The sequence below is a fragment of the Martes martes genome, assembly GCF_963455335.1.
Source record: "Martes martes genome assembly, chromosome: 1".
NCBI classification, from domain to species: domain Eukaryota; kingdom Metazoa; phylum Chordata; class Mammalia; order Carnivora; family Mustelidae; genus Martes; species Martes martes.
Window position 1 is genome coordinate 179,374,441 of NC_137888.1, and position 23,711 is coordinate 179,398,151.

The 23,711-nt window shown below is 43.1% G+C and overlaps 1 protein-coding gene across 7 annotated transcripts in view; it reads left to right on the plus strand.

The window, feature by feature from the left end:
• Window positions 1-23,711, plus strand: part of FOXP1 (forkhead box P1) — a 578,496-nt gene that overhangs the window by 464,111 nt on the left and 90,674 nt on the right. For 5 of the 7 annotated variants that reach the window (XM_080822733.1, XM_080822734.1, XM_080822735.1 and 2 more), the window contains one exon: window positions 23,270-23,407. In XM_080822733.1, coding sequence (XP_080678859.1) covers window positions 23,270-23,407 — 138 coding nt within the window. Of the gene's footprint in view, window positions 1-12,126; window positions 12,267-23,269; window positions 23,408-23,711 lie in introns of those variants that run through there. The other 2 variants (XM_080822737.1, XM_080822738.1) reach the window with 2 other exon arrangements.

The window sequence follows — 23,711 nt, forward strand, 5'->3', positions numbered from 1 at the left end:
ATAACATGCATACATAGACAAAGGTAAAGAGACAGACTCGGAGTTCCTGTAGCTTACATTTGAGCTTAGGGGAGAAGACCTGATTCAGCCTCTGAATATCACCTTCCAGTCTGGCTAGATTCTAACCATGAAGTTACTTTAACAAAACAAAAAACCCTCAAATACTTTGTGAGGTTCCAGCTGGGACAAACTGTATTCCTGGCTGTATCGAACACTCCCTTAGACACAACAGGTCTCCCAAAGAGGGTCCAGAAGTTACTACCCTCTCAAGATCCAGAGCCACTCCTGAAGGCAACCAAAAGAAAGGAAGAGTCAGACGATCTCCCGGAGAGCCGACAACGGTTGGTTCTGCAAATGGAGCGCAGCCCACATTTCTGCGGCTAAGGGATGCTCCAACCCAACGGCTGCCAAGCCAAGTTCTGAGGACACAAAGCAAGACAAACAAGAAGGCAGTAGCTGTCCCTAGGAGAGAAAGGGTCATAACCAGTGGGTACTTCAAAGCAAATTCACAAGTCACAGTTCCAAGATCTAAATCTTACATACGTTTTTTGCCTGCCGATATGAACTTTCAGAGGAAGGGACAACGTAACATTTTACTTTCCTCTCTCAACTGGGTATCCCAGAGGTATAGGAAAGCTGACCCTGGTAAGAATTTTCACCCTTTGTCGGGTCTGAAGAGAGTCGGGTGTTTTAGTAGGTCTAGTCCTAGTCACCAGAAACTCTGGAGTAGAAGTGATTTTTTTCCTTTATTTCTTATCCTGAGTACTTGGCTATGATGCCTTCTTCTCTAGGACACCTTCGTAAGTGGATAAGGTTCAAAGTTCTCCACCGTGGCCTTTGTAATTAAAGATTCTCTTTGGTGGGACGCCTGGGTGGCTCAGTTGGTTAAGCGGCTGCCTTCGGCTCAGGTCATGATCCCAGCGTCCTGGGATCGAGTCCCACGTCGGGCTCCTTGCTCCGCGGGGAGCCTGCTTCTCCCTCTGCCACTCTGTCTGCCTGTGCTCGCTCGCTCTCTCTCTCTCTCTGACAAATAAATAAATAAAATCTTTAAAAAAAAAAAAAGATTCTCTTTGGTAAGGTTAATTTGCTCGTTCTAAGACTAATCAGTCTTAGAACAAAATTTTGTTCACCTTAGGTCTCATACTGGACCTAGTCCCGCTGAAGTCATACCCAGTCTCATTTCCGAGTTGGACCCAGTCTGGCCCCAGAACCCATCCAGTTTCGAAGTCAGACCCAGTCTGACTCTGGCTCGTTTCTGGGCCTAGTCTAGAAAAAGAAATGTTCACATAAAGTCTGACATTCGTACTGTAAAAACTGCAGAGGTAGGATCCAGGATGAACTTAGCTACTTCCCCAGAGGCAGCAAGAACAGAGCAAGCCCAGGGAGCTCAGCGGGTACCTATGTCTAGTCGTTCATTGCTCCTGGGGATCGTGGGGGTGGGGGGGAGGTCTCCTTCACATCCCTCCCCTGAGAGCAGAACTGTTAAAAGATAAACTGAGACATATTAAAAATTGTTAGAGTTTATTTGAGCAAAAATCAATTCGAATTGGGTAACATCCAATCTAGCAGATAGAAAGGAGCTCTGAGGAGCTGTACGAAATTTTGCAGGCAGAAGGGAACAGGAACAAGGAACTTAGGGCAAAAAGCAAGGTGCTTTTGCCAAGTTTCTTTCCTTTGCGGGATGACAAGGGTCTGTCAGGCAGATGACTTAACGAGCGCCAACCAGGTGATTCCTGACAGACTGGTATAAGATTCTGTTTCTGAGAGAGCTGAAACTATAGTTAAGTGTCAGTATGGTGCTTTGGAGCTTAGAATAAGCAACTCCCATTTTGGGCCTTTTTAATTTTTTTCTTAACAGATGCTATTATTTAACATGTAGCTAGTTATTTTTTCCTTAGCACTATTTGTTTCTTGGAGCTTATAGTTTAGAGATAGTACAATGTGTGAAACATAAATGCAAAAGAAGGAGAGGAAAAAAAGAAACCATTAACTCATTCATTTGTTTATTCATTTGTTTATAAATTCATCAAATATTTGTTCAGGGGCCCTTATGTACAGGGCACTTTTTTTTTATATTTGGTGAGCTCATTCCCCATTTGGTAGAATGCAGAAATTACCGGCATTGACTGTAAATGTTGGATGTGGTTCATCAGAATAGTGGTTCTTCTCCCAGTTGAGTTCCCATAGTGGTGACATTGCTATGTTATGTTGAGTTAGCCTGCTCTCGTGTGTGTGTGTGTGTGTGTGTGTGTGTGTGTGTGTGTGTGTGTGTGTATTTCTGTCGAGGAGGACAATTTGCCTGATGGAGGAATGGCTTTTGGTTTTTGTAGACTTGGCTCATTTCTTCTCTCAACTTTCGTGGAAATAGGACTTCCGTTGTCCTTTCTACCCCATCTTAGTTGAAAAGGAGCAAGAGAATAGAAGTGAACAGGGGGATGCCTGGGTGGCTCAGTGGGTTCAGCTGCTGCCTTCCACTCAGGTCATGATCCGGGGTCCTGGGATTGAGTCCCACATTGGGCTCCTTGCTCGGAGGGGAGCCTGCCTCTCTCTCTCTGCCTCTGCCTGCCTCTCTGCCTGCTTGTGTGCTCTCTCTTTCTGACAAATAAATAAAATCTTAAAAAAAAAAAAAGTAAGTAGGAACTGCCTTCGCCCCAACACAGCTAGGCGGCCTTCAGGAAAAGAGCACTGAGACTGGACCCCATGGTCCAGTGACTGGGGCCGTGCTGCAAAGAGGGAGTGATGAATGGAAGACCAGTGGAGGTCTGGACGGGGCTGGTTTTGTTAGAGTTCCGTTTCCTCTTCTCAGGGATTAGCATGAGTCCTTGATGTATTCTACATTTGTCCCTGTTTGGATGTGAATTCTCTTCATGCTTTTGTTCTAACCAATTGCATAATAAGATATCTGTACCTAACCAATGTTACTTAAAAATGCTTTCATGACCAAAATATCGAATTCCTGAGTCCGTGCTTCTTAACGTTATGCTGGTGGTTCCCACTCCCCGGTTATATGGCAGACTCACCATCCAGAAAAGTACAGAGGCATATCACAGGTCTACTCGGTCAAAATCTTGGGGTCAGAAACTTCAGAACCACTTGGTGAGAGCATGGCAGGATAGGAATAAAGCACCTCAAACTCTGCAGACTTGAGTGTGTGTGTGTGTCTGTGTCTGTGTCTGTGCTTGAGCTAGCTGAGGTCAAGGCTAAGAGAGATCATGTTAAATATTGGACATGATAGAGATGCAGAACAGAGACCATGCCCAAAACATGAAGAATGACAGAGGAAGAATTGAATACGTTTTTGGGGATAGGAAGAACAGGTGACGCTGGGAAAGGAGGAAAACCCTGGTCTCAAGGGAAAGGAGATCCAGGATGAATTATAACCCCCAGCCCTGGTAAGGACTTCACAGTTCCCTGGTGCGATGGTTCACGTTCTCTCCCTTGCGAATGCCTGCACCTCCTGTTCCCAGTAGCTGAAACTGCCTTCCCCACACTGCCTGCCTTGCTACCCAGGACAGAGCATCAACCTTAGATATGTAGCCTCATCTCTGTCTTCATTTAAAAGTCCCCTTACCCCGGGGCCCAGGAAGGAACCCCTCTTCCCTGCTTCCTGCCCATGCATCTTTTTTCAAATTCAACAAATGATAAAATGATGGCTGGTGGTAGGCCTTGGGCTCTGACAGCACTAACAGGGCTCCATTCCTTGCTTTGGAGAGTGTGAATGTTGGCAACTTTGAAAAGAATCCTAAAATCAGCTTATTGGGTCATTATAATTGAGTACAAGCTGAGTAATCTCTAGAGCATGGAAGGCTAAGGCTTTCCTTCCCAGAGACAATAGTAGCAACATATTGTAAAATCATAGGATGAAGGCTCCAAGAATTAGGTCTCATGTTGGCCAGCCCCCGTGTTCTCAGCACTGGGGGCATACCCCGCCTTAGCTGATTCCAGTGGGTCCTTAAGAACTCATTGAACAAACCACCAGACTCCCTCGCACATCCAAGTGAAGAGCTGGCTGCTGGCTCTGGCCCACCCAGTCACCTGGGGATTGATGCGAGGCTGCCATTTTGCCTGCTGGGGAAGACCAAGGGGTCTAGGACCTTGTTACCCTGGATTGAAAAAACAGTGACCAGCAACTCTCTTCTCCCATTGTTAAGATTAATTGGATATAAGAGTTCTTGCTTAAATCCTGTAGTTAGAATCTATGCACCCAGAAGAATGAGTCTGAGATAGTAAAGAAATATTTTGCCTTCGGGTATTTCATTATAGCAGAAGGAGGAAATTGAAGGAAAAGCAGTATATAGCAACAACGATAATGATGAGGGGAAACAGTAGAATGCTTATAGTTTGCCAGGCAGTGACCCGTCCTATGTCATTTAGTCCTTGTTACAACCCTCTGGGAGAAGAACTATGATTAGGGTGCGTGTGTGTGTGTGTGTGTGTGTGTGTGTGTTTTATGGGGGAAGAAACTGAGGCACATAGAGACTGTAATTTACCAAAAGCACAGTCAGGCAATGGTGCTGTCAGGGCCAGAACCCAGGCAGACTCTCTCCAGAACTACCATACTTTTATAATGAGGAACAAAGTAAGCCCCAGTACCAGGGTGTTTTATGTTTACATCTAAGATGCCAGGAGAGCTCGGCCATCCTTGAGGCCAGGGTCCCGGGCCACTGCCTGGTGCCCACTGATGTGACTGAAGGAGATGAGGGGAAACGTCTGTGTGTGTGTGTGTCTCTTCTCAGCCATGGAAGCTCCTCCCTGAAGGAGAAGTTAGGAGAATGCATGAACCCCGGGTCCCTCATCCTGCCAGACTCGGACATTTTTGCACGTATGTGGTCTGTCAGGCTTGTCACTGTTGGCAAAGGAGGGTATCAGAATTTTACCCTTACTATCTCAGGTTCCGCTCATGCTGACCAATCGGTGACTCTTGGGCACAGTTGTTTTCTGAGGGAGTAAAGTGAAGCAGCCTCTTTGTTCTTCCAGGCTTAGTTCAGTCCCCAGCCCCATCGGCTGCGTGGCAGATAGGGCAAAAGCCGGGTCTGAGAGCCGTTCAACTGCCTCCTCTCCCCCAACTGTCTGAGAGACATCGGTTAAATTATTGCAACTCTCAGAGCCTAGTTCTTCATCTGTGAAGTGGGTACAGTAATCCTTCCTTCACAAGGTCTCACCGGGGTTACGACTTCCGGAGCATCAGAATCAGGGCTTTCAAGTCTTTTGCCAAACATTTTTTTTGTTTTCCTTCTCTTTCTTCCCTGATTTACCGTAGACACGGTAGTGTCCAGGATTCCTGGCCTTCTAAATCCTATTTATATTTTTTAACTAGTTTTCTCTATGCTTTATATATGACCTTAATTGTAAGCCATAAAATACCCAAAGCTTAATCCTGTGCTTGTGTAAAATGTGTACCTGGTGAAGGACAAGCTATTGATAATGACAGTTGTTCCTGTTAACTATTCCAGAAACCAGGCAGGGTAGCTCCTAGGTTTTTCTCTTTGTGTAGGTGAAGTGTGTAGGCTCAGACAGGTGAAGTGACTTGCCCACAGTTGCACTGTTAATTCATGGCAAAGTCATTAATAGAAGCCTCTGTCAGATCCCAGTGCTCCTGCATCATCTCAGGGTTAGACAGACTGCCTGAGGGCATTTAGGACTAGGAAAAAGTCTGCCTACCTCCTTACAGGCTGGCCGGGTGAGTCCCAGCCCTTGGAACCCTTTGGAAGCTGCAGGATCCTCCAGCGGGTGGGGAGTGGAGACGGACAGTCGCGTACCTTGATGCCTGCTTCCGATTCTGCTCCAGAGTGGCTGCACGTAGCCCCTCTTCCCAGCCTCCCCGGGGCCGCTGCAGCCCCTGCGAACCAGCATCCTAACTTTTTCTCTAGAAAAGAAGACAAACCTTTGGATTTTTAGAGGGTCTCTCTGAAAGATAGGGGTGTGTGTGTGTGTCTAAAATCGGTGCCTGTTAAGGAGAGCAAATCCACGGGGAGCTCCAGGGCTCCAGAAAATGTTTGCCGTGCTGCAGTTTCTCTGCCACACAGTGTGGAAGGCAATTATCTTCGGAGGGGATTCCGCAGCCCTGCGCGGGCTTCCCCGGCGTAAGATTTATTGTCGGCTGGATTGGGTGTTCTTTATAAGAGCATTTACTCGGCATCTAAAGCGCTGTCAAGAGTGCTACTTCCTGAATGCTTTTGAGGTTGCAACTGCTAAGCTTCATTTTCCCCGTCTTGGAGATATATTTTTGAAATGGTATGCAGGGATTTGTAAGGCCTCGTGCTTTCCATTGACACTGACAGGAGCTGCACCGTTAAACCCCTGCACACCGCTGCGGAAATTTACCCCCTAATGCCCGGAGCCCTCCCGCAGGCCTGTCTGGCCCGCACGTGCAGAGGGTTTCCCGGAGTGGGGGAGAGGGCATGGGAGCGCGTCCCGTTGTTTTGTGTTTAAGTCATGTCAGCTAATCAGTCTCAAAGTTAACTGCTTGTTTAAACAAAGGAGAGGCGAAAGCTCTTCTTTGGCTTTTCCCCCCTTTCCTTTATGTGCATCTTAGGAATGCCAGAGGAAAACTTGAGCTTCGAGTCAGCTAAATATACTGTATCATGAAACCTTAGGGACCACTGAATTGGGAACAGTGGCCCTTTACTGCTAAGAAGGTGTTTTATTGAAAACGCGCCGACAGGCTCTCCCCGGAGAGTGAGCAAAAGAGAAGGCAAGATGCCCGACAGTAATACAGGTTGTTCTCTTAGGCAAGCTAAAATGTAGAGTTTGGCACTTCTGAGCTGTGATCCGGCCGGCAATCGACGAGACGAATGTGCATTTTTACATTAAAAGTGCCATATTTCACCGGCCCCGGCCCCTCCCCCCCGTTTTTAAGTGTCTTAATTTATATATTCCAGTTAACAGTTCATTTCTCTCCAGCTTTGAAAAGTTGTCTTTTGAATAAATGGAGGTAGTCAAAATTTCCTAATCCTGGCAGGCTTACCAGCAGAGGGCAGGCGTAAAGAAGGTTTTGCTAGAAGGGTGTGTCAACCCAGGGTCACAGGAGGGTGGCGTTGCAATGGGAGGGAGACCTGTGAGCCTCTTTCAGAGGGCGAGATGCAACACGTTCCCTCTGCCTCTTTCCAGGCCTGCTGCACACCCCACGTCTCCGGAAAAGCTGACTTTACTAAATAAAGGTGGCCAGTTGCCTTTATCAGATTTTCAGCGATTTCTCCATAATTAAACGTTCAAAAAAATATTCAAATGTCATTTCATGCCCCCAGAGCCATCTATTCTTGTCCCTTCGCTGATCCAGTTCTTGTTACGCTTAAATCCGAGGGTTTGCGTGGGGGTGTGCCAAGAACGCTGTTACTCTTTGGAGAGGAAATACGGACTCACGCTTGATGGTCGTAACAATTCGTTCTTCCTGATACCTGAAGGACGAAGCTCTTTGGGAAATGCTTTCCTGCCCCCAAACATGTACCTTTTTGAGAACTTTGCACATTTCCATGTAATCTGTTCTCACCTTATGGCAGAAGCCGTCCACTAACACATTTTACATTTTATTAAAACAAGGGATTATAGTTTTATCGTAAATGAGAGAGAATAATTTGTTACAGTCCATGAGATGCAGACTTAGGACGGGATGTGGCCATTTTTCTTTCTGCGTAAGATTTTGTTTACTGGTGATTACATATGATTTTGTTTTCTGAGTGTCTTTAGAGCGAGGAAGGGGGGGCGGTAAATGTTTTCTTTCCATAGCTTATTTCCCCATCATGTTCCTAAGTCACCTGAATGTTGACATGTAACTGTGTATATATAAATTAACCAGGGGCACTGGCATTATAAAATGTTGCATGAAATGAAGATGCACCTGGCAGTGTAGAGGGCATCAAAAAGAGAAATTTAAACTCCTGTGGAACAGTAGGAACTCATAGTCCTTTCCCTTGGCCACGCAGGCACAGACCAAAGCAACATATTTAGGGGCACCTGGGTGGCTCAGTCAGTTAAGCATCTTCCTTCTGCTCGGGTCATGATCTCAGGGTCCTGGAATTGAGCCCCATGTCAGGCTCCCTGCTCAGCAGAGTGTCTGCTTGTTTCTCTGTCGTCCCCCCCCCCCCCCGCTCATGCTCGCTCGCACTCTCTGAAATAAAATAAATAAAATCTTAAAAGACATAATGAACTGTACGGTCAGCATAGACTTAAGCACAACATAAATGGTATCGACACGGAGCTGACTGCCTTAGCTCCCTGTAGATGGATGATGTATTAATTTATGTTTTTAAGTAAAAGCACTTAAATCAAGAAGGAGCTGTGGTTCCTTGGAGACAAGTGCCCAAATCTCAGTATTCGGGCATTGGTGTTACAATTTAGTACCTGTAATTGGCAGCTGGTTGGCGGTCTTTGGAGACCTCAGAAAGACTAAAGCAGGGCTCCCTCTGGAGGGACTCACTTCCCTGGGTAGGTCATCAAGCCTGTTACTACGGTGAGGGATTCACCATTTTCTCTGTAGCAACAGTCACTAGGTCACATTTCTTTAAGTTCCTTCATTTCAGAATACCCGTTTTGGGTACTCCCCTAAATTAATTGGAAAAGGGAGAGCAAGTGTTAATGCAAGCGTTGTTTGGAAGAAGATGGGCAATTGAATTACAGTCTTGGCCTCTGGTCACACAGTTGATTTTTCAACCCATCAAACTGTTCATCAATTTTTATTTCACTCAGTCCGGCAGATGAACTTTGTGGCAACAGAAATCGCAGTAGTTACCTATGAGAACATGGTACCATAACTGACTTTATCTGAGGAGGTCTCCCACTCTCACTGTTGCTGGATATATGGGAGCCAGTGTCCATTCACGTATCCATTCCTTGGTTATTTCCAAGCAGCTTCTGGCAAGGCAGGACCTCAGTTGGAGCTGAGGACCACGTGGGCCAGGGACCATGGCCGGTGTCTCCTTCCCTGCCATGCTATTCATCAGCATGTAGGAATAATGTCCTGACAACATGCTCCTTCTGACTCTTCATTTAATACATCTTCTCTCCATTCAGGGCTCTGAATGGGCAGTAAAACCTTGCACTTTTTTCTGCGTTCAAGGCTAAGGCTCAGCAGAACCAAGTATAATACATGATTTTAGTCCCAGGTGTGTTATTTGGTGGTTAGAGTTTGGTGTGGGATCATAGTAATCTATTCTTAAGTACACAGCCAGCTGCACAATGGACTCATTTGGCAACTGACAGGTTTCTTAATATGTGGTGTTTGAACAAGGACTGTATCTGTTGTGGGTGTTAGGATGTGGGCATCAAAAATATTTTTAAGTATGGTATTTAGCATTTCCTTCACTCTTCCTTAAACATTAGCCTTTTTCCCCCCAGGTATTCATTTTAAGTTATCATGGCCATTCTTTTTCTGAAACTTTGTTTCTCTATCTGCTTCCCCTTGTGGAGCACGATGCTTAGTTAGGTATGTTTGATTCTTAGAGGGTGAAAAAAAAAATCACAGTTGGCTTTCTGAACCTCAGTTTTGTCCCCTGTGAAGTGGGAATTGCAATTTCTTTAAGTTAGGACAATTAAATGAGACCCTGTTACTAAATCTCCCACAATACAGATGCTGCTGTTTGGGGGTGAGAGGAATTGCTTTCTGACCTAGACTCTCCAAAGCAACCTGGCCCTCTCGGTAATGAATCAATGATATTAACTGAGTCTCTAAGTTTTAACCATAGGTTTTGACATTTTAAATTGTACTCCAGCAATTTTAGTTCTCACCGAATCCCAGAAACAGCCCAGGTTGACAGGACCACATGGCAAGGGATCCTGAGAGAGTCGGAATCAAATGAAAATGGCCTGGGCATATACACAGCTTCTCCAGGTTTATCACCCATGCTACATTTCCTTACCTAGAAGTAGTACATGAGTCACCATGTCATGTTTGGAGAGAGGGTGGGAAGGGCTCCAGGTGGCCTCTGAGTTAGCTCGCTAAATTACTTCCCTCTTCAAACCGTCACACCACCACGCCCCCTCCCCGACAATCCAAACTATCAGTCCTTTAAACACCACCTCCCCAAGGGGCCTTCCCAGACCTCTCCTGCTCACGCTGATCTCCCCCTTCTCTGTGGTCCCATGGTGCTCAAAGCCACCGCTGTGCAATTTAGTGTTTGTGTAACCAGCGCCTTGCGTCACTCTCTAATTATTTTGTGTAAGGCTGTCTCCACAGGCTGGCTCATAAGCGTCTGTAATGTTTGTTGTTTGCTTGTTTGTTTGTTATTTGTTCTGATGCTCCGGGAGACTTAGCTGATAAACACTGACCTGCAAAGGAGTTAGTCCAACTTGTAAAAGCATGCGTGAGTTTTATGAATGCCTCACCAAGAACTCGTCTTTGAAAAACATGAATTGCCTATTCAGAGTTGCACCCCATTTTGTCCACAGGCATCAAATCTCAAGTTAATTTGAATACCTTTGAAAACAATCACGTGTATTCTGAAATGACCATTTCCACTTTCTCACTGTGCATTGGTTGAAGGGAACTTCCTATATTTTTATTTCCTGTCTTTGGGGCCCCGGGCAGCCTCTCCCGGAAGAGTGCCTTGTCTCTTTAAGAGTCAGAAGTCTCCTGATTCCAGGTACATTCTGGCAGATTTAAGGCCCCTCTCCCCAAAAAAGAACACCCTCAGTCCGCCATTGAATATTCATGAGAGGGTGGGGTCGCTTTTTTGTGACCTGAAAAATGCCATTAATAAATTTGTTGTCTGACACAAAAACACTTTAGGGTGGAGAGCGACCTGCCATGCACCCATTGAACATCGGATCATAAGTTGACAGTCAACTGAAGCTTTTGTCTCTTTTGCAGCCAGATTGATGGGGGAATTGTCTGCGCCCCCGCTGACCTTTTTGAGATTCAGGCATTTGCTTGATTGGAAATATTATCAATATACTTTCTGGTTTGTAGTTACCTGCATTAAACGCCTCAAATGGAAAAACACGTGCAAGTAAACCTCCTGGTATTGCTCCGTTAGGATTTGTGGTCTTTTTGTTTTTTGTTTTTTTAATTGAGGGAGAATAGGTAATCCCTGGGGTCACTACTTTTCCTGGACTGTTTTGGGAAAAAATAAATAAATAAATCAAAACGTTTGAGTTTTTTTTTTTTTTTTAAAGTATAGGCCAAGAAGTTTCTCTCTCAATTTTAAGATGATAAATGCTGCCGAAAATGATTGGATTAACCTGGCATTCAGATCTTGCCAGTTGAGCCAACAAAGTTTAGCCTATTGGTGACTTTTTTTTTTTTTAACACCATACTCAGCTTTAAATAGCATTAAAGAGCAGTGACTATTTCTGATAGAGGTCCTCTTCAAGTGCTTACGGAGAGTAGCTTTTGTTGTTGCTGTTGTTGTATAAATAAAAAAGGAATTTAAAGAATTATTTCTTAGCGAACTTGGAGCAGATGCCTCCTCGAGCAGCTGTCGTTCTAGAGGGGAAGTAGCTCGGTTCAGCGACGAGGCACGTTCGGTTGTTATTTATCTCAAGCCCCGTGTCGGGTTAGTTTTCCTCCGCGCGCACAAGCACGCTTTGGCGAGCCCGACTCTCGGAAAGAAAGGAGGTGGGGAGCGGTTGGGGGGATGGGGTGGGGGGAGGCCGAGGCTTGGTGAAACCGTCGTCCTGAAGCGAAAGTTCTCTGCAGAGGCCGTTTTCGAGGAAAGCGCTTCTCTGCGCTGCCCTGGAGCCCCGCATCCCCTTCCGATTCTGAACAGTTGCTCGGAGCAGTCGGGGGTGCGCGGGGCGCGCCGGCTCCCCTCCTCTGCCTCTCGGGTTCCTCCGAAAGGTTGGGACAACTCTTTGTCAGTTTCCAAGACGAACCAAACACGCAACCCAGCCCAAAGCCCCAAACCCGAAGCCCCGGCCGGCGGGAGAGATGCGCGCCGCGCCGGGCTTCCCAGACGTCAGCCGGAGGCAGGTCAAAGGGTTAACAGCAATTAAGACGAGTTGCTCTAGAGACAAAAGCAGGATTTCGCCGGAGCGTGATTTCACCTGCCGCGCGGAGGGGGCCGGGGCGCGCGGGCGCGGGGAGCGGGCCGCGGAGCCCATTGTGTGGGGCGCGGCGCGGCGCGGCGCGGGGTGTTTAGAGGCGGGTTGTGATTGGTGGAGCAGGGCGGGGCGGGTGGGCGCGGCGCGGCGCGTCTTGTCAGCCCGCGAGCCGGAGCGCCCCTGCGCGCGTGCAGTCCGCCTGCACGCCGAGGCCGCCGGACCCCACGCCCGGCCCGCGCGGGCGCCCCGAGCCGGCTCCGCGCGCCTGGCGGCTACATGGAGAGTGTCAGGTTGGTCCCTATGATTGATCTTTGCCGTTCTGCCCTCCTTCCCCGGGCTCCGCGGTGCCAGCTTCCTGGGGCCTCACTGGGGAAGGCTGGAGCGCCAGAGGGTTTCCAAGTTGAGTCTTTTTAAAAAATAATAACAACAATTGCTGTTTACCAACTTGGGTGGGAGTTGCGCTCTGGAAGTGGAGGCGGGGGAGGGAGGGAAGAGGTGGGATGAAGGAGTTACAGGCCTGTGGGTCCTGGAGAGAGAGAGGCTTTCCCCCCTTTCTCTCTCTCTCTCTCTTTTTTAAATGTTCATGGGTGGGGTGTACTGGAGAGTTGGAGGAAGTCCTGCTTGTGTGTTGCTCTCGCGCTCTCGCTCTCTTTTTCGTTTGCGATTCATTTTCTGCTGGTCTGGCCTTCACGCAGCCACTTTGGTAAAGCCCTCGCCATCACTCCATTCGGGGACGTATCTGGGGTGTGATTTATGTCACTTTCAGAGCGTGTGAAATATACAAGGAGCCTTCCATCTCAGTGTAACCCGTGTGGATGTTTCTTTGCTTCTGATAGTTTTGTTTCTATATCTGTCTAGGCTATTTTCAGCTTAGCTGTTCAAATTCAAGGAGTTCACACACAGCAAAGAGGGGGAGGGGGAGGAATAAAGCCCCACACCAAAACAGGCAGGCGAACTCAGGGACACTCTGGCAGGTTGGGGAGTCTCTGGCGTCTGGTGCATTACTTTGCCGATTAATTAAGTAGGGAGCAGGGTTTGGGTTAGGACGTGCAGCCGGATGAAGAATTGCCACGGGGTACTACAATCTTCCCGGGCTCTGAATGTAACTAACTCAACTGTCAAAACTGCCTGAAAGACGGTCAGTGGAAAGGAGACTTCCCCCGCCCCCCAGGAGTCGTGATGGAAAGGAGGGGGCCTTTAGGAAGTAGGTGGTAAAGTTTTAGAGCAAAGTACATATAGACTCTTCCTCTTTGGGATTAACTCCTTCAAGGCCTACCAGTTATAAGGAAAATATAATAATTTTATATTCTTGTCCACACAGACCAAATGTTCTAATCAAGCCAATTTAAAAATGCAAATCACCTAATTTCCATAGATTCCAACATTCTGAAAGTGACACATTTGGGGGAAAAATTAAGCCTGATAACAGGAAATGTGAATCATACTATCAATGACTAATCTGCTTAAGAAAAAAATAAGTTACATTTATTTTATCATTAGGAAGTCAGTGTTAAAGAAGCCAAAAAAAATTTTTTTTTTTTTTTTTTTACTTTAAATCAAGTGGAGTTTTTTATTTTATAAGTGGCCCGGTGTTGCTTTTTTGTTCATTTGTTTGTAAAAGATTTTCTAAGAGGAATGTGTATGTGCAGTCAGAGATGGTTATGTGGTAAACTGTTCAAGCTAGCATGTCATTGTCAAAGACCTCAAACATGATCCCATTGAGATTCTAGTTTAGGATTTGATATGTTGCTGTTACTGTTTGAAAGAATGCAAAGCGTTCTTGGATGTTAGGACTTAACACTAAGTAAACCAAATGAAGACAGAAGCACATTCTGAATACCCTTCGCATAAATTGAAAAAATGTCTACTTCTATTTTATGTGATTCTTTGTAGCTGCCTGACACATTTCAGTGAAAAGTGTGTAAAAATGAAACCAAAATACAGACTGCCTACCCAGAGACAGTGGCTGACTTACTCTGGGATGTGATAGAGTTGAACTGAAAACGGATTGGGCTGACACTTGATAATCAAAGTTGATTTATTGTTCATTAGTACTGCATTAGCCCTTTCAGGCAAGACAGTTATTTGTGTAGTGGCCTGTCAAGAGCGAGACTGCAAGCACCTGTCATTTCTAAGGCACGAGATAAGCAACTAAATATTAAGATGATGCAAATAAAAACACATGATCATTTTTTTTTCTTTAAGAAAATGGGTCAGTATCAATACATAAGAAGAAATCTAGAGGTTTGTGGGGATTTTTTTTGTTGTTCCACGCCCCCTCCCCCAGGACAACACTTAGAATGAAAGCAAGGGGCTTTATATTCTCCTGTTTACCCTAAGAACTTTCTTTCCTACTCCTATGTGCAGTTCAGCTGATAAAAAGTTGGTCAGTTAAGGAAATGAGAAACCTAACCTGTCAGTTTTTTAATCTGAGTAATTCAGGAAAGGTAGGCTTCCTATTTGTGTTGTGTTTTTAAATAAATTTATTTCATTAAAATGAAACTTTCCTAATCATGGGCTGATTATATGAAAATGTGATGACATCATAGGTAAGCTATGATAATGTCGGATGGTAATGTCAAGTGCGTTTTCTGCAACATGTTTCACTCTCGATTTTCTTCTTCCCTCCCTGGAAGGGAATGATCTCATGACATACAATAGAAAACAACCTAGGTGTCAAAAGAAAACAAAATTAGTGAACTTTTGTCTGCAGCCATAGAAACGCGGATTAACTCATATTTTTCCAGAGGATGGAATGGAAACATTCTGCATGAGGTTATATAGTGTATTGTCTTCTCCGCATTTTCATTTGACAGGGATTTTAGAGTCTGTGATCTTAATTAAATCTCAACTAGCTGAAATAATGCATCTAAAGGCATGCAGTGTTGCGTAACCTTGCTCAGTTGGTAAACCATAAATCATCAGAAAGCTTATGATAGGAATGGTTGGTTTGAATTTTTTTGTTGTTGTTTGCAGTTAAATGTACCTTAAAAACGAAACCCTCACCATAGCTGCCTTGTATTTGCACGCTGTCAGAAGCTGTCACTTGAAAGATAAACTCTTTCATGACACTGACCAGTTCTGCAACTTTTTAGACAGCCTCCACACAATTGTAAGATACAGTGAAATTAAAATCCAGATTAATTAAAAGCAATGAAATTCCAGATTTATCTTGGCTAATGTGGCAGAAGTGTATTAGAGTTACTATGTTTCTGAGATAATCAGGAGAGAATATTGTGACCAGCTTCTCAGCTTGAGCTAAAATTTGAGTGAAATTTGAATTGGCAAAAAAGAAGGGTGGAGAGATTTATTTTATTATGTGGTCTAGTTGTAGAGGAACATCACTAAAGAGAAACTTAACATTAGGCTCCTGGTAACTGGTTAAATATCATAGCCAGTTAGAATCCACTTCTGGTAGTTCTTTGATTTATAAGCAAGGGATAAGGCAGCAACAGTTGACTAGAGAAGATTGGAATAAATAAATACGTAAATTGCATCTGTCTGTGTTACATGCTAAGCTATGAATTCATTGTCAAGGTGTAATAATCATTAAGCAGCTATTAACTAGTCCTGGTTTTACAAATTCTACTAGTGCTTGTAAATACTGAGTTATTTACTTTTAGAGTCTTCGAATCAGATATTTTTAACTACTGAAATTTTTGGAAGCTGTCTACTTATAAAAATTTGAGAACACTATCTTGTCATATATTGATTTTATATACCTTTGTACATAATATTTCATATGAGGCTAGGAATGATGTTGCTGATGAGCTGTGGATCTTTTGGGGGCAGAGAAGGAGTGCAGCTTTATGTATACCTGCATGGCTAGATTTGGGGGTAGTCCTAACTCCCTAAGCTAAATGTGTTTTTGTTTGCTGCAAGGTTTCTTTTCTTGGAAGCAGCATGGTATTTCTGGACATTGGTTTTAGTCATTTCGCAGTGTACAAATACCTTTTTTTTTCCCCTCCTCATACATGGCAATCTACATTCAGCTTTATTTATTTATTTATTTATTTATTTATTTTCATTAAAAAAGAAAGAAAATTCAGGTGCCTGTTGGACGATCATCTGCACACTGTAGGGACTTGAATTATCTGGAAAGAGCTAAACTGGGCCTCTACTTTAGGGCTGTAGGAATAATCTCTGAGTCCCTCTTCCAACCTGGCAGTTTGTTTGAAGAGAAATTAATTTGGAACAAGGAAAAATGAATATTGAACACGTGCATTGTACCTCATTTTCAAACCTGGTTAAAAGCAGCTAATCAATGAAGAGGCAGGCTAAATGTTATGGTGCACTTTTTAAGAATAGCTTGGTATCATGTTTTAATTTTTAAGCTTTATCTTGCCCTTAAATCTGAAACATCATTGTTCAAATAACTGAGAACAAGGTAAATCAACAACATCAAAAAGGTCGGCTGCTGTGATTTCTCAAGGGCTTGTTATTTTGTACTTCCCAATTCTATTTGATGTCTTGACAAAACAAGATGACACAGGGGAGAATACATTAAATTTTGATTTTTTTCATCTAACCTGTTACAGTTGTGGCAGCTTAATTTCTTTCACTTTTTCCTGAAGATTTTTCTTTTTTCTTTTGTTTTCTTTTCTTTTTTTGTACAATTACTTTAATTGTCATACCACTTCATGAGGCGGGTCCTCACGGGTTTTCCCATTTGCCTTGATTTTACTAGGCATTTTTTTTTTTTTAACATATTTTGACCTTTAACATATAAGGAGCTTTTGGTTAGGCTTTGTCTTCATTAGAAATAAATCAGTGAATGGTGAGATTGTCAAAGAAGCAACTGATGTTTTCTCATTAGAATCTAATTTGCACCCCTTAGCTTAACTGTGATGTAGAAGGTGCAGGTGTTGGAAACAGGCATGAGAACCTGCACAATTTGAGAAACTTCAGTTGTAATTCCGAAAAGGGGTGATTGCACAGCAAGTCAGACCTTACAAAACTTTGGAATGAGCTAATTTTGGCCTATCTGCATGTTTAAATCCAAGGACAGCCCTCCCCTCTCCATCTCACAATGTGTGTGTTGGGGGGGAAACATGTTTGCAAATTTAATTCTTGGTCATAGAAAATTCTTTCGTGGACAAAAGGTAAACATTTTAGTTTTCTTCACTGAACAGTATCCCTCGATCCATAACTGTCTACAAGTTGTTTTCCTTTATGTGCATCCTGTGTGTGTCTCAGATAGCAGTGGTACAGTTGCTATCTCTTCTCACTATTTTTGAATAATGCTTGATTTTAAGAGGACTTACTAAGCCATGGCCTCTGCCTTTTCTTCTCAAGAGCTAAGGAGAACTCTGGATAGAATCTTCCCTGGGGTTTCTTCTTGGAATAGTTCTCCCCTCCTCCTATTTGCAGCACTTAAAAATGATTTTTGTTGTTGTTGTTAATATAAAATGTCATAGCAGCTTTGATCCACGTACACCTCGTACATTGTTTGCCATCCCTCCTATAGGAGAAAAATTGAGGGAGGAAAGAAGAGACATTTTCTCTTGATTTAAATAATAATAATAACAGTTGCTAAGTTGAAAAGATGAGTGCTTATTGGATGATTATTTTCGTGTGTAGCTTCCATTGTTTCCTGTATTTAAAAGGCGCTAATGGGGGAAGCGATTTAATTTATGTAAACTTTACATTTTTATGCAAATGAAGCTGATATTTATTAGAGCTAAAACAATTATGCCGGCTCTTAGTGGAGTATATGCATGGGAAATGTTACAGGAGAGCAGTTGAGGTTCCACTAATGCCTTTGCTGTAAACAAATATGAATTTCTGCCACTTTTGAAAATATAAAGACAAAAGAAGAGCTCGGAGAGCTTCGCCAGAGATTGCTTATTAGGGATGATAACCTGAAATAACTCCTGATTGGCAGGCAAGTCTTGGCCATACAATTCTTTCTGAAAGAAAGATAGCCTTTCTTGATAGAATGTAATAAACAAAATGATAAAAAATGAAATGCTAATTGCATTTTAAAGAGGTCTTTTTTTTTTCTAAAATTTTAATAGGTGGTTGTATTGTTACTGAGAGAACAGTTATGCTAATGACTGACTACTTAGATGATTTTGCATTAATATAATAACCATTACCTGCCTTAATGCTTTGTACAGTATTGTGGCAAAATAGCTAAGTCTAAAAGAGTTATACAAAAAAGCAGAATTCCGTAATGAAACAGAATTATACTTTCCACATGAATAGCAGGCTTTTTTTTTTAAATTTTCTGAAGACTGAAATATTATGTCAGGAATGTATTTTCTTTCCTCCATGATACAGCTGTCTTGCATGGTGTCTGGGCCAACGTGGTTTGTTTGTTTGGTTTTGTTCCCCCCCCACACCCTTCTTTCTTTCTGGATACCTTGGGGAATAGATAGAAGCTTCCTAACTTTTCTGTTTGCCAATGTATCAGTTGTTTCCATTGGCTTATTAATTCTGAACACTATTGTCTTTCACAGGGGTGATGGTATTCATGAAGTAGTACTTATTTTTTTTTACACAGGTTAGCTTCTGTAGGTCATAGAAAATTTGGCATAGGTTTTTTGTTTTTGTTTTTGTTGCTTTGGTTTTGTTTTTGTTTTGTTTTTGTTTTTTAATGGAGCTATTTTCTTTGTTTGGTTTGGTTTTGCTATTCTGGACCCTTCTAATTTAATTTGTTTTGCTCTTGTTATTTGATGAACCAGTTAACGCTGTCTGACCTCGTCCAGTTATCATCCCATGCCTGAAATCTGGAAGGTTCTCAGGTTTCCTGGGACATATGCGTGGTGAATAACAGAGATTAAAAATAGTTTCTAATTTATTAATCCAGATTAATGGAAGTAAAATAGGACTTAAATTTTTCTGTCTTCTCAGTTTTATTATTTGTACACTTAGCAACTAGGGGAAGATGCTGATGACAAAATGTATGTGTGTTTACACTGGGCAGTATTTACTTAGAGTTAACGTGAGTGAGTGTAAAGAGAAAGAAAAAAAATGATAGCGTGTTATTTGTGTCATCTCCCCTCCCACCCAATTCCTCCAATTGTCTCTTAGATTAGCAATGAGTATTGTTTCTATGGGCGTTTTTGTTTGTTTGTTTGCTTTTTTAGGTATTTTTCCCTACCCCATCACCTACCTCTCCCCTTTGGGAATAAAGGGCACTAATAAGGCCTATTATTTTAATAGTCTTCAGGTCTACGGATGATAGAAAGTCAATTGGAAGCAAAAGAAAACTGTGGCAGGCAGAATTGATACAGCAGTGTATGGGCTTCTACCAGCACTTGGGAGGGAGTGCAATCGACATTTTCCCAGTTACTGGTATTAAGGTAGTCGCAGGTCCCTACTAGCAGCGTTCAGAGGGAGGGCCAAGCACAGCTGAATTTCTGCCATTCCTGCCAGTTCACGTGCACCTGGGACCAGCCACACCCAAATGGTATCAGTCAACAGTGTATCATGCAGTGTCTGTGTTGTGTTTTTTTTTTAATTCACGATTTCCTCTTGCAACTCAACGAAAGAGTGTTAACTGTGTGTGTGTGTGTGTGTTTTTTTTAAATTCAGTTTTGTATGCTAGCATTCTTTAAATGTCTGCCAGAAGTTTAATTTGAATTTCTGATCCCTGAAGGCAGCTAGACAGAATCATTCTAGTTCTTCATAAATTGCCTTCTATGATTCATTGTTAACTCATAAAACACACTCATTTCTATATTCTCAAACAGTTAAGGTAGCTACAGCATCAGACATATAAATTTTTTTTTGCACTATCTTTAAATTGTCATTGGAGAAGGAAATCAAGAATTAGTTGAAACTCCCACTTAAGGCGTGAGCCCCGTAGCACAGGAAAACATCAGAATTTATTGTTTTTTTATCTCAAGGAGGGTAAGGTAGATGGCATAGAATCTGGAAAAATAAAGTTTAGTTTTGACTGAATAGTCTCAAAGAGGGGCCCATGAATAGTAGAACACCCTAGTTAAGGACTCACATGACTGTTTTAAATACTATTGATTTAAACCACTGGCTAGATTTTATGAATCACGGCATAATTTCTAAGCTTTGGCCATATTTCTGAGTGCTAAAGCACTCTCTCTTGTGTGCCTTTAGCCGCTTTCCAGACATTCAACACAGGATTAAATGATAGTAGTTACAGTGATCAATAGGTTAAGACCGGTACGATCACTCTTGCCGCTAATGACCTCAGTAGTAATGGGCAATAAAGTGTGGACTATAATAGCCTCTCGCTGGTACTGCATGCCCTTTGATTCCTAGTATTAGTAGGGACTAACTACATGAAAAAGTTGGACATTGGGAGTTAAGAGAGTGGATATGTGTAGGCTCTCTTTCTTAACTATTTAAAACCTTAAACTGTGCTTGGATTTTTTCCCCCCTTTCCTACCCAGGCTGGTTTCTGGTCCATTTGGATATGTTTGTTAAAACCTTCCATAACCTATTTTCAAGACACGTTGGAGCAGAAACTGGGGAAATCTCAGTTTTATCACATTTATAAATTAAGCTCAGGCCCACTTTGGAGGCTCACAAGCAAACTGGTGTGAAAATGTGGTTTCAGATAGTAAAAGCAAAGTTGAGGCCATCAGCATATAATAGCCCACTCCTGGTTATTCAGAGACCCTGTGCCAGGCAGGAGGATTATTCAGGCTTCTCTCCTCTCTCCCTCCTTGGGCTGTGCCTGCTGCTTGAGCATCTTATTACTCACCAGCACCTCCATCAAAATGTCCAAAGGGAAAAAGAAGGGGAGAGTCAAGTTCATTGTACTGTTCAGTAACATGACTGCAAACGTTGAATAAATAACCCTGGGAGAAGCACATTTAACTATTGGCCATATGCAAGGGTTTCAAAATATCTGTATACGCCAGTCCTTTTTTTAACTTTTAAAATCGATTTTATTTAAGTATAATTTACATACAAGAAGATGCACTCGGTTTAAGGGTACAGTTGGAAGAGTTTGAGCAGTTGTGTATACTCATGAAACTGCCTCCGTAGTCAAGATAGATGGCATTTCCATCACCTCCAAAAGTCCCCTTGTCCCCCTCTCAGACATAGACTTTCCATAGTTCTTTTTAAAAAATTGTGACCAAGAGATTATGATGACTTCTGTTACAACACTGTTAATTTCGTGTTCATCACCAGTTTAAATCTTACGCCACCCTATTCCTGTCTGTTTTCCTGTTCATCACCATCAGAAATTTGGCTCAAGAATATTTATATTGTACGTCATCCAAGAAACGCAGAGGAAAAAAGAAACCTTAAACATGGTTCTTTTGTTTGCTTAATCAAACCTCCCTGTATGATGATGCAACTCTCAAGGAAAAGTAAACTTCTATTGTGATATGTTGGCTTTAGCAGCTCGAAAGATAGTGATTGGCACCCCATACATTTTGAAAAACTCAAAAAGTTTCTTGTGTGTGAAGACGAAGTAGACTGGAATTAATTTATAGATGGTTAGATATTTTGATAATGCCTTCTTGTGTTTGCCCTAGATTGAATGCAAGTTCACTGTTCTAATCATTGGTGATATTTCGTGCTGCGAAGTATCTTTTTAAAAGGATAATTTATCCATTCATATACATCTGTCCCTTTTTGCATATAAAAATAGTCAGACATGCCCATCTGTTTTAAATTACACTGTATCTACATCTACACTTAAAAGGCCACTGCAATGGTAAGAATTCAATGATGACCTTCCAGAGTTAGGTTAATGAAATTTTTCAGATGTTCTAGCTGGTGTTCTCCAAACAATGCGAAACTTGCACATAAACATCTCCCCACACAAAACATGCCCACAACAACAGTGCAGCTTGTTCACTGTACATGAATCTGACCTTCAGGAACCATTTTTAGTTCATCAAAATTAGTGATGCTGAGAAATCGGGACATCAGTGCATAATGACTGTGAAATTAGGAATGAGAGCTCGCTATGCAAATGACAGGACAAATCATGTGAAAAAGTCAAGATAAACTGCATATTAAGACATTATGTTACATAAAATTAATACTGCATTTCTCCCTTTTGCTTATTGCTCCCTTGAAAGATTTTTTAATTCTTTTATCTTCTGATCAGCTATTGTCTGCCGGTTTTTTTTTTAAGTGGCACACAGGCAAAGTGCAAAACATGTTATTACCTTTTATTGTAATACGTGAGATGACAGGAGATCCTTTTTAACAAAGTATATCCTTTACTGCTTCTAGCTTCTTGCTGTCACATGTTTGATTAGAAACCAAAGAAAAGTAAGATGCTTAAATATTACTGTTAGAAGACATACAGGTTTTGTCTTTTCTTTCATTGTTTTTTTTTCCCCTTTCCTTATCTTTTTATTGGGGGGGGGATTTTTCGTGAAATAGTCTTCTTGTATTACGGGGACTGACAAAATGGTTCTCATGTAGTCTGCAAATTAAACACAAGTGCAGTGATTATTTTGAATAGCTAAATTACATTCTAGAAAGCTTGCAGAATTCATAGCATTGTCATTAGGTATCCGCTTGAATACAATTTGTGTAACCTTGGCCAAGACAGCCTGTCATTTTAATGTCAGTGTTTTATCTGAACAAGACATCATCCTTTCAGATACAGTGTGCAGGTTCCTTGCAAAGATGCCCGTGCAGAAACGTGTTAACAGTTGCAAATATGAAATGCTATCAAGTTCATCACTGTAGCTGTTTGTCACTGAAATGTCATGGAAAGCAGCTTTTAATGGTATCACACATAATACGAAAGAATGGAGACATCTGTGTGCTGGGTGAATAAGGAAGGGTAAAAGACATCTTAGGAAAGGCCTGCGTTGAAGTTCGCAAGGTGCGCCCAGGGCTCAGTCACCCACAAGACCAAGCATTCATTGATTGTCCTTTAAAGATCACTGTCCACGGAGGAAGTGGATCAGAGTAGCTCCGGCTGAGAAGGTACTGGTTCCCATTTGCCTTTTCCCTGAAACACAATTCGAGTTTGCATTAAACTCCCTAGAGCTAATTGCCACCCAAGAGTCCTGCTTCCTAAGAAATCCAGAGCGTTGCCACCTAACTCCGGAGAGCATTTGTTAGGTCTTTACTCCTTGTCTGCCTGCAAGGCTGGCTGCGCACCTGTCAGTGCTGCGAGGGCTTCTTTTGTTTTTCTTTATTTCATGTAAACTCCATAAGAGATGAAATAGGATTCGTTGCCGCATCCCCTCTGGATAAGGATGCTGTGCGTGGGCAGTTGGTCAGTTCTCCAAGCAGGCTCGCGACGGTCTGCCGCTGACCCCGGAAGACTGAGTGCTGCGTGTGTGCGATTTCCTAGCTTCCTATTTACCCTTCATTAACGTTCTAGGTTCCCGTGTCAGTGGCTATGATGACACCTCAAGTTATCACTCCCCAGCAAATGCAGCAGATCCTCCAGCAACAAGTGCTGAGCCCTCAGCAGCTCCAGGTCCTCCTCCAGCAACAGCAGGCCCTCATGCTCCAACAGGTAACCGTCCGTCCTCCTCCTCCCAGGGCCAGCGATTCCACTCACCATCCCCCGCACCTGATCCGCTCCTTTGCCCATTGAAGAGAGAGGCAGGGCGGGGTGGCTGGGGCAGGACACTGAGCGGGCCCCCGAATAATCGATGTAGTTTGCATCCCAGCAAGGGAGGGGTCCTGCCAAAGCGACTGTGGTTTGGGTCTGGGGAGTACCCGATGGACTGAGATTAGGGCTGTAATTGGACTTGGTAGAAATAAGATCTTTTAGGCTTATGTGGCTTTATGCTCTTTTATTTGGTAAGCCCAGAGGC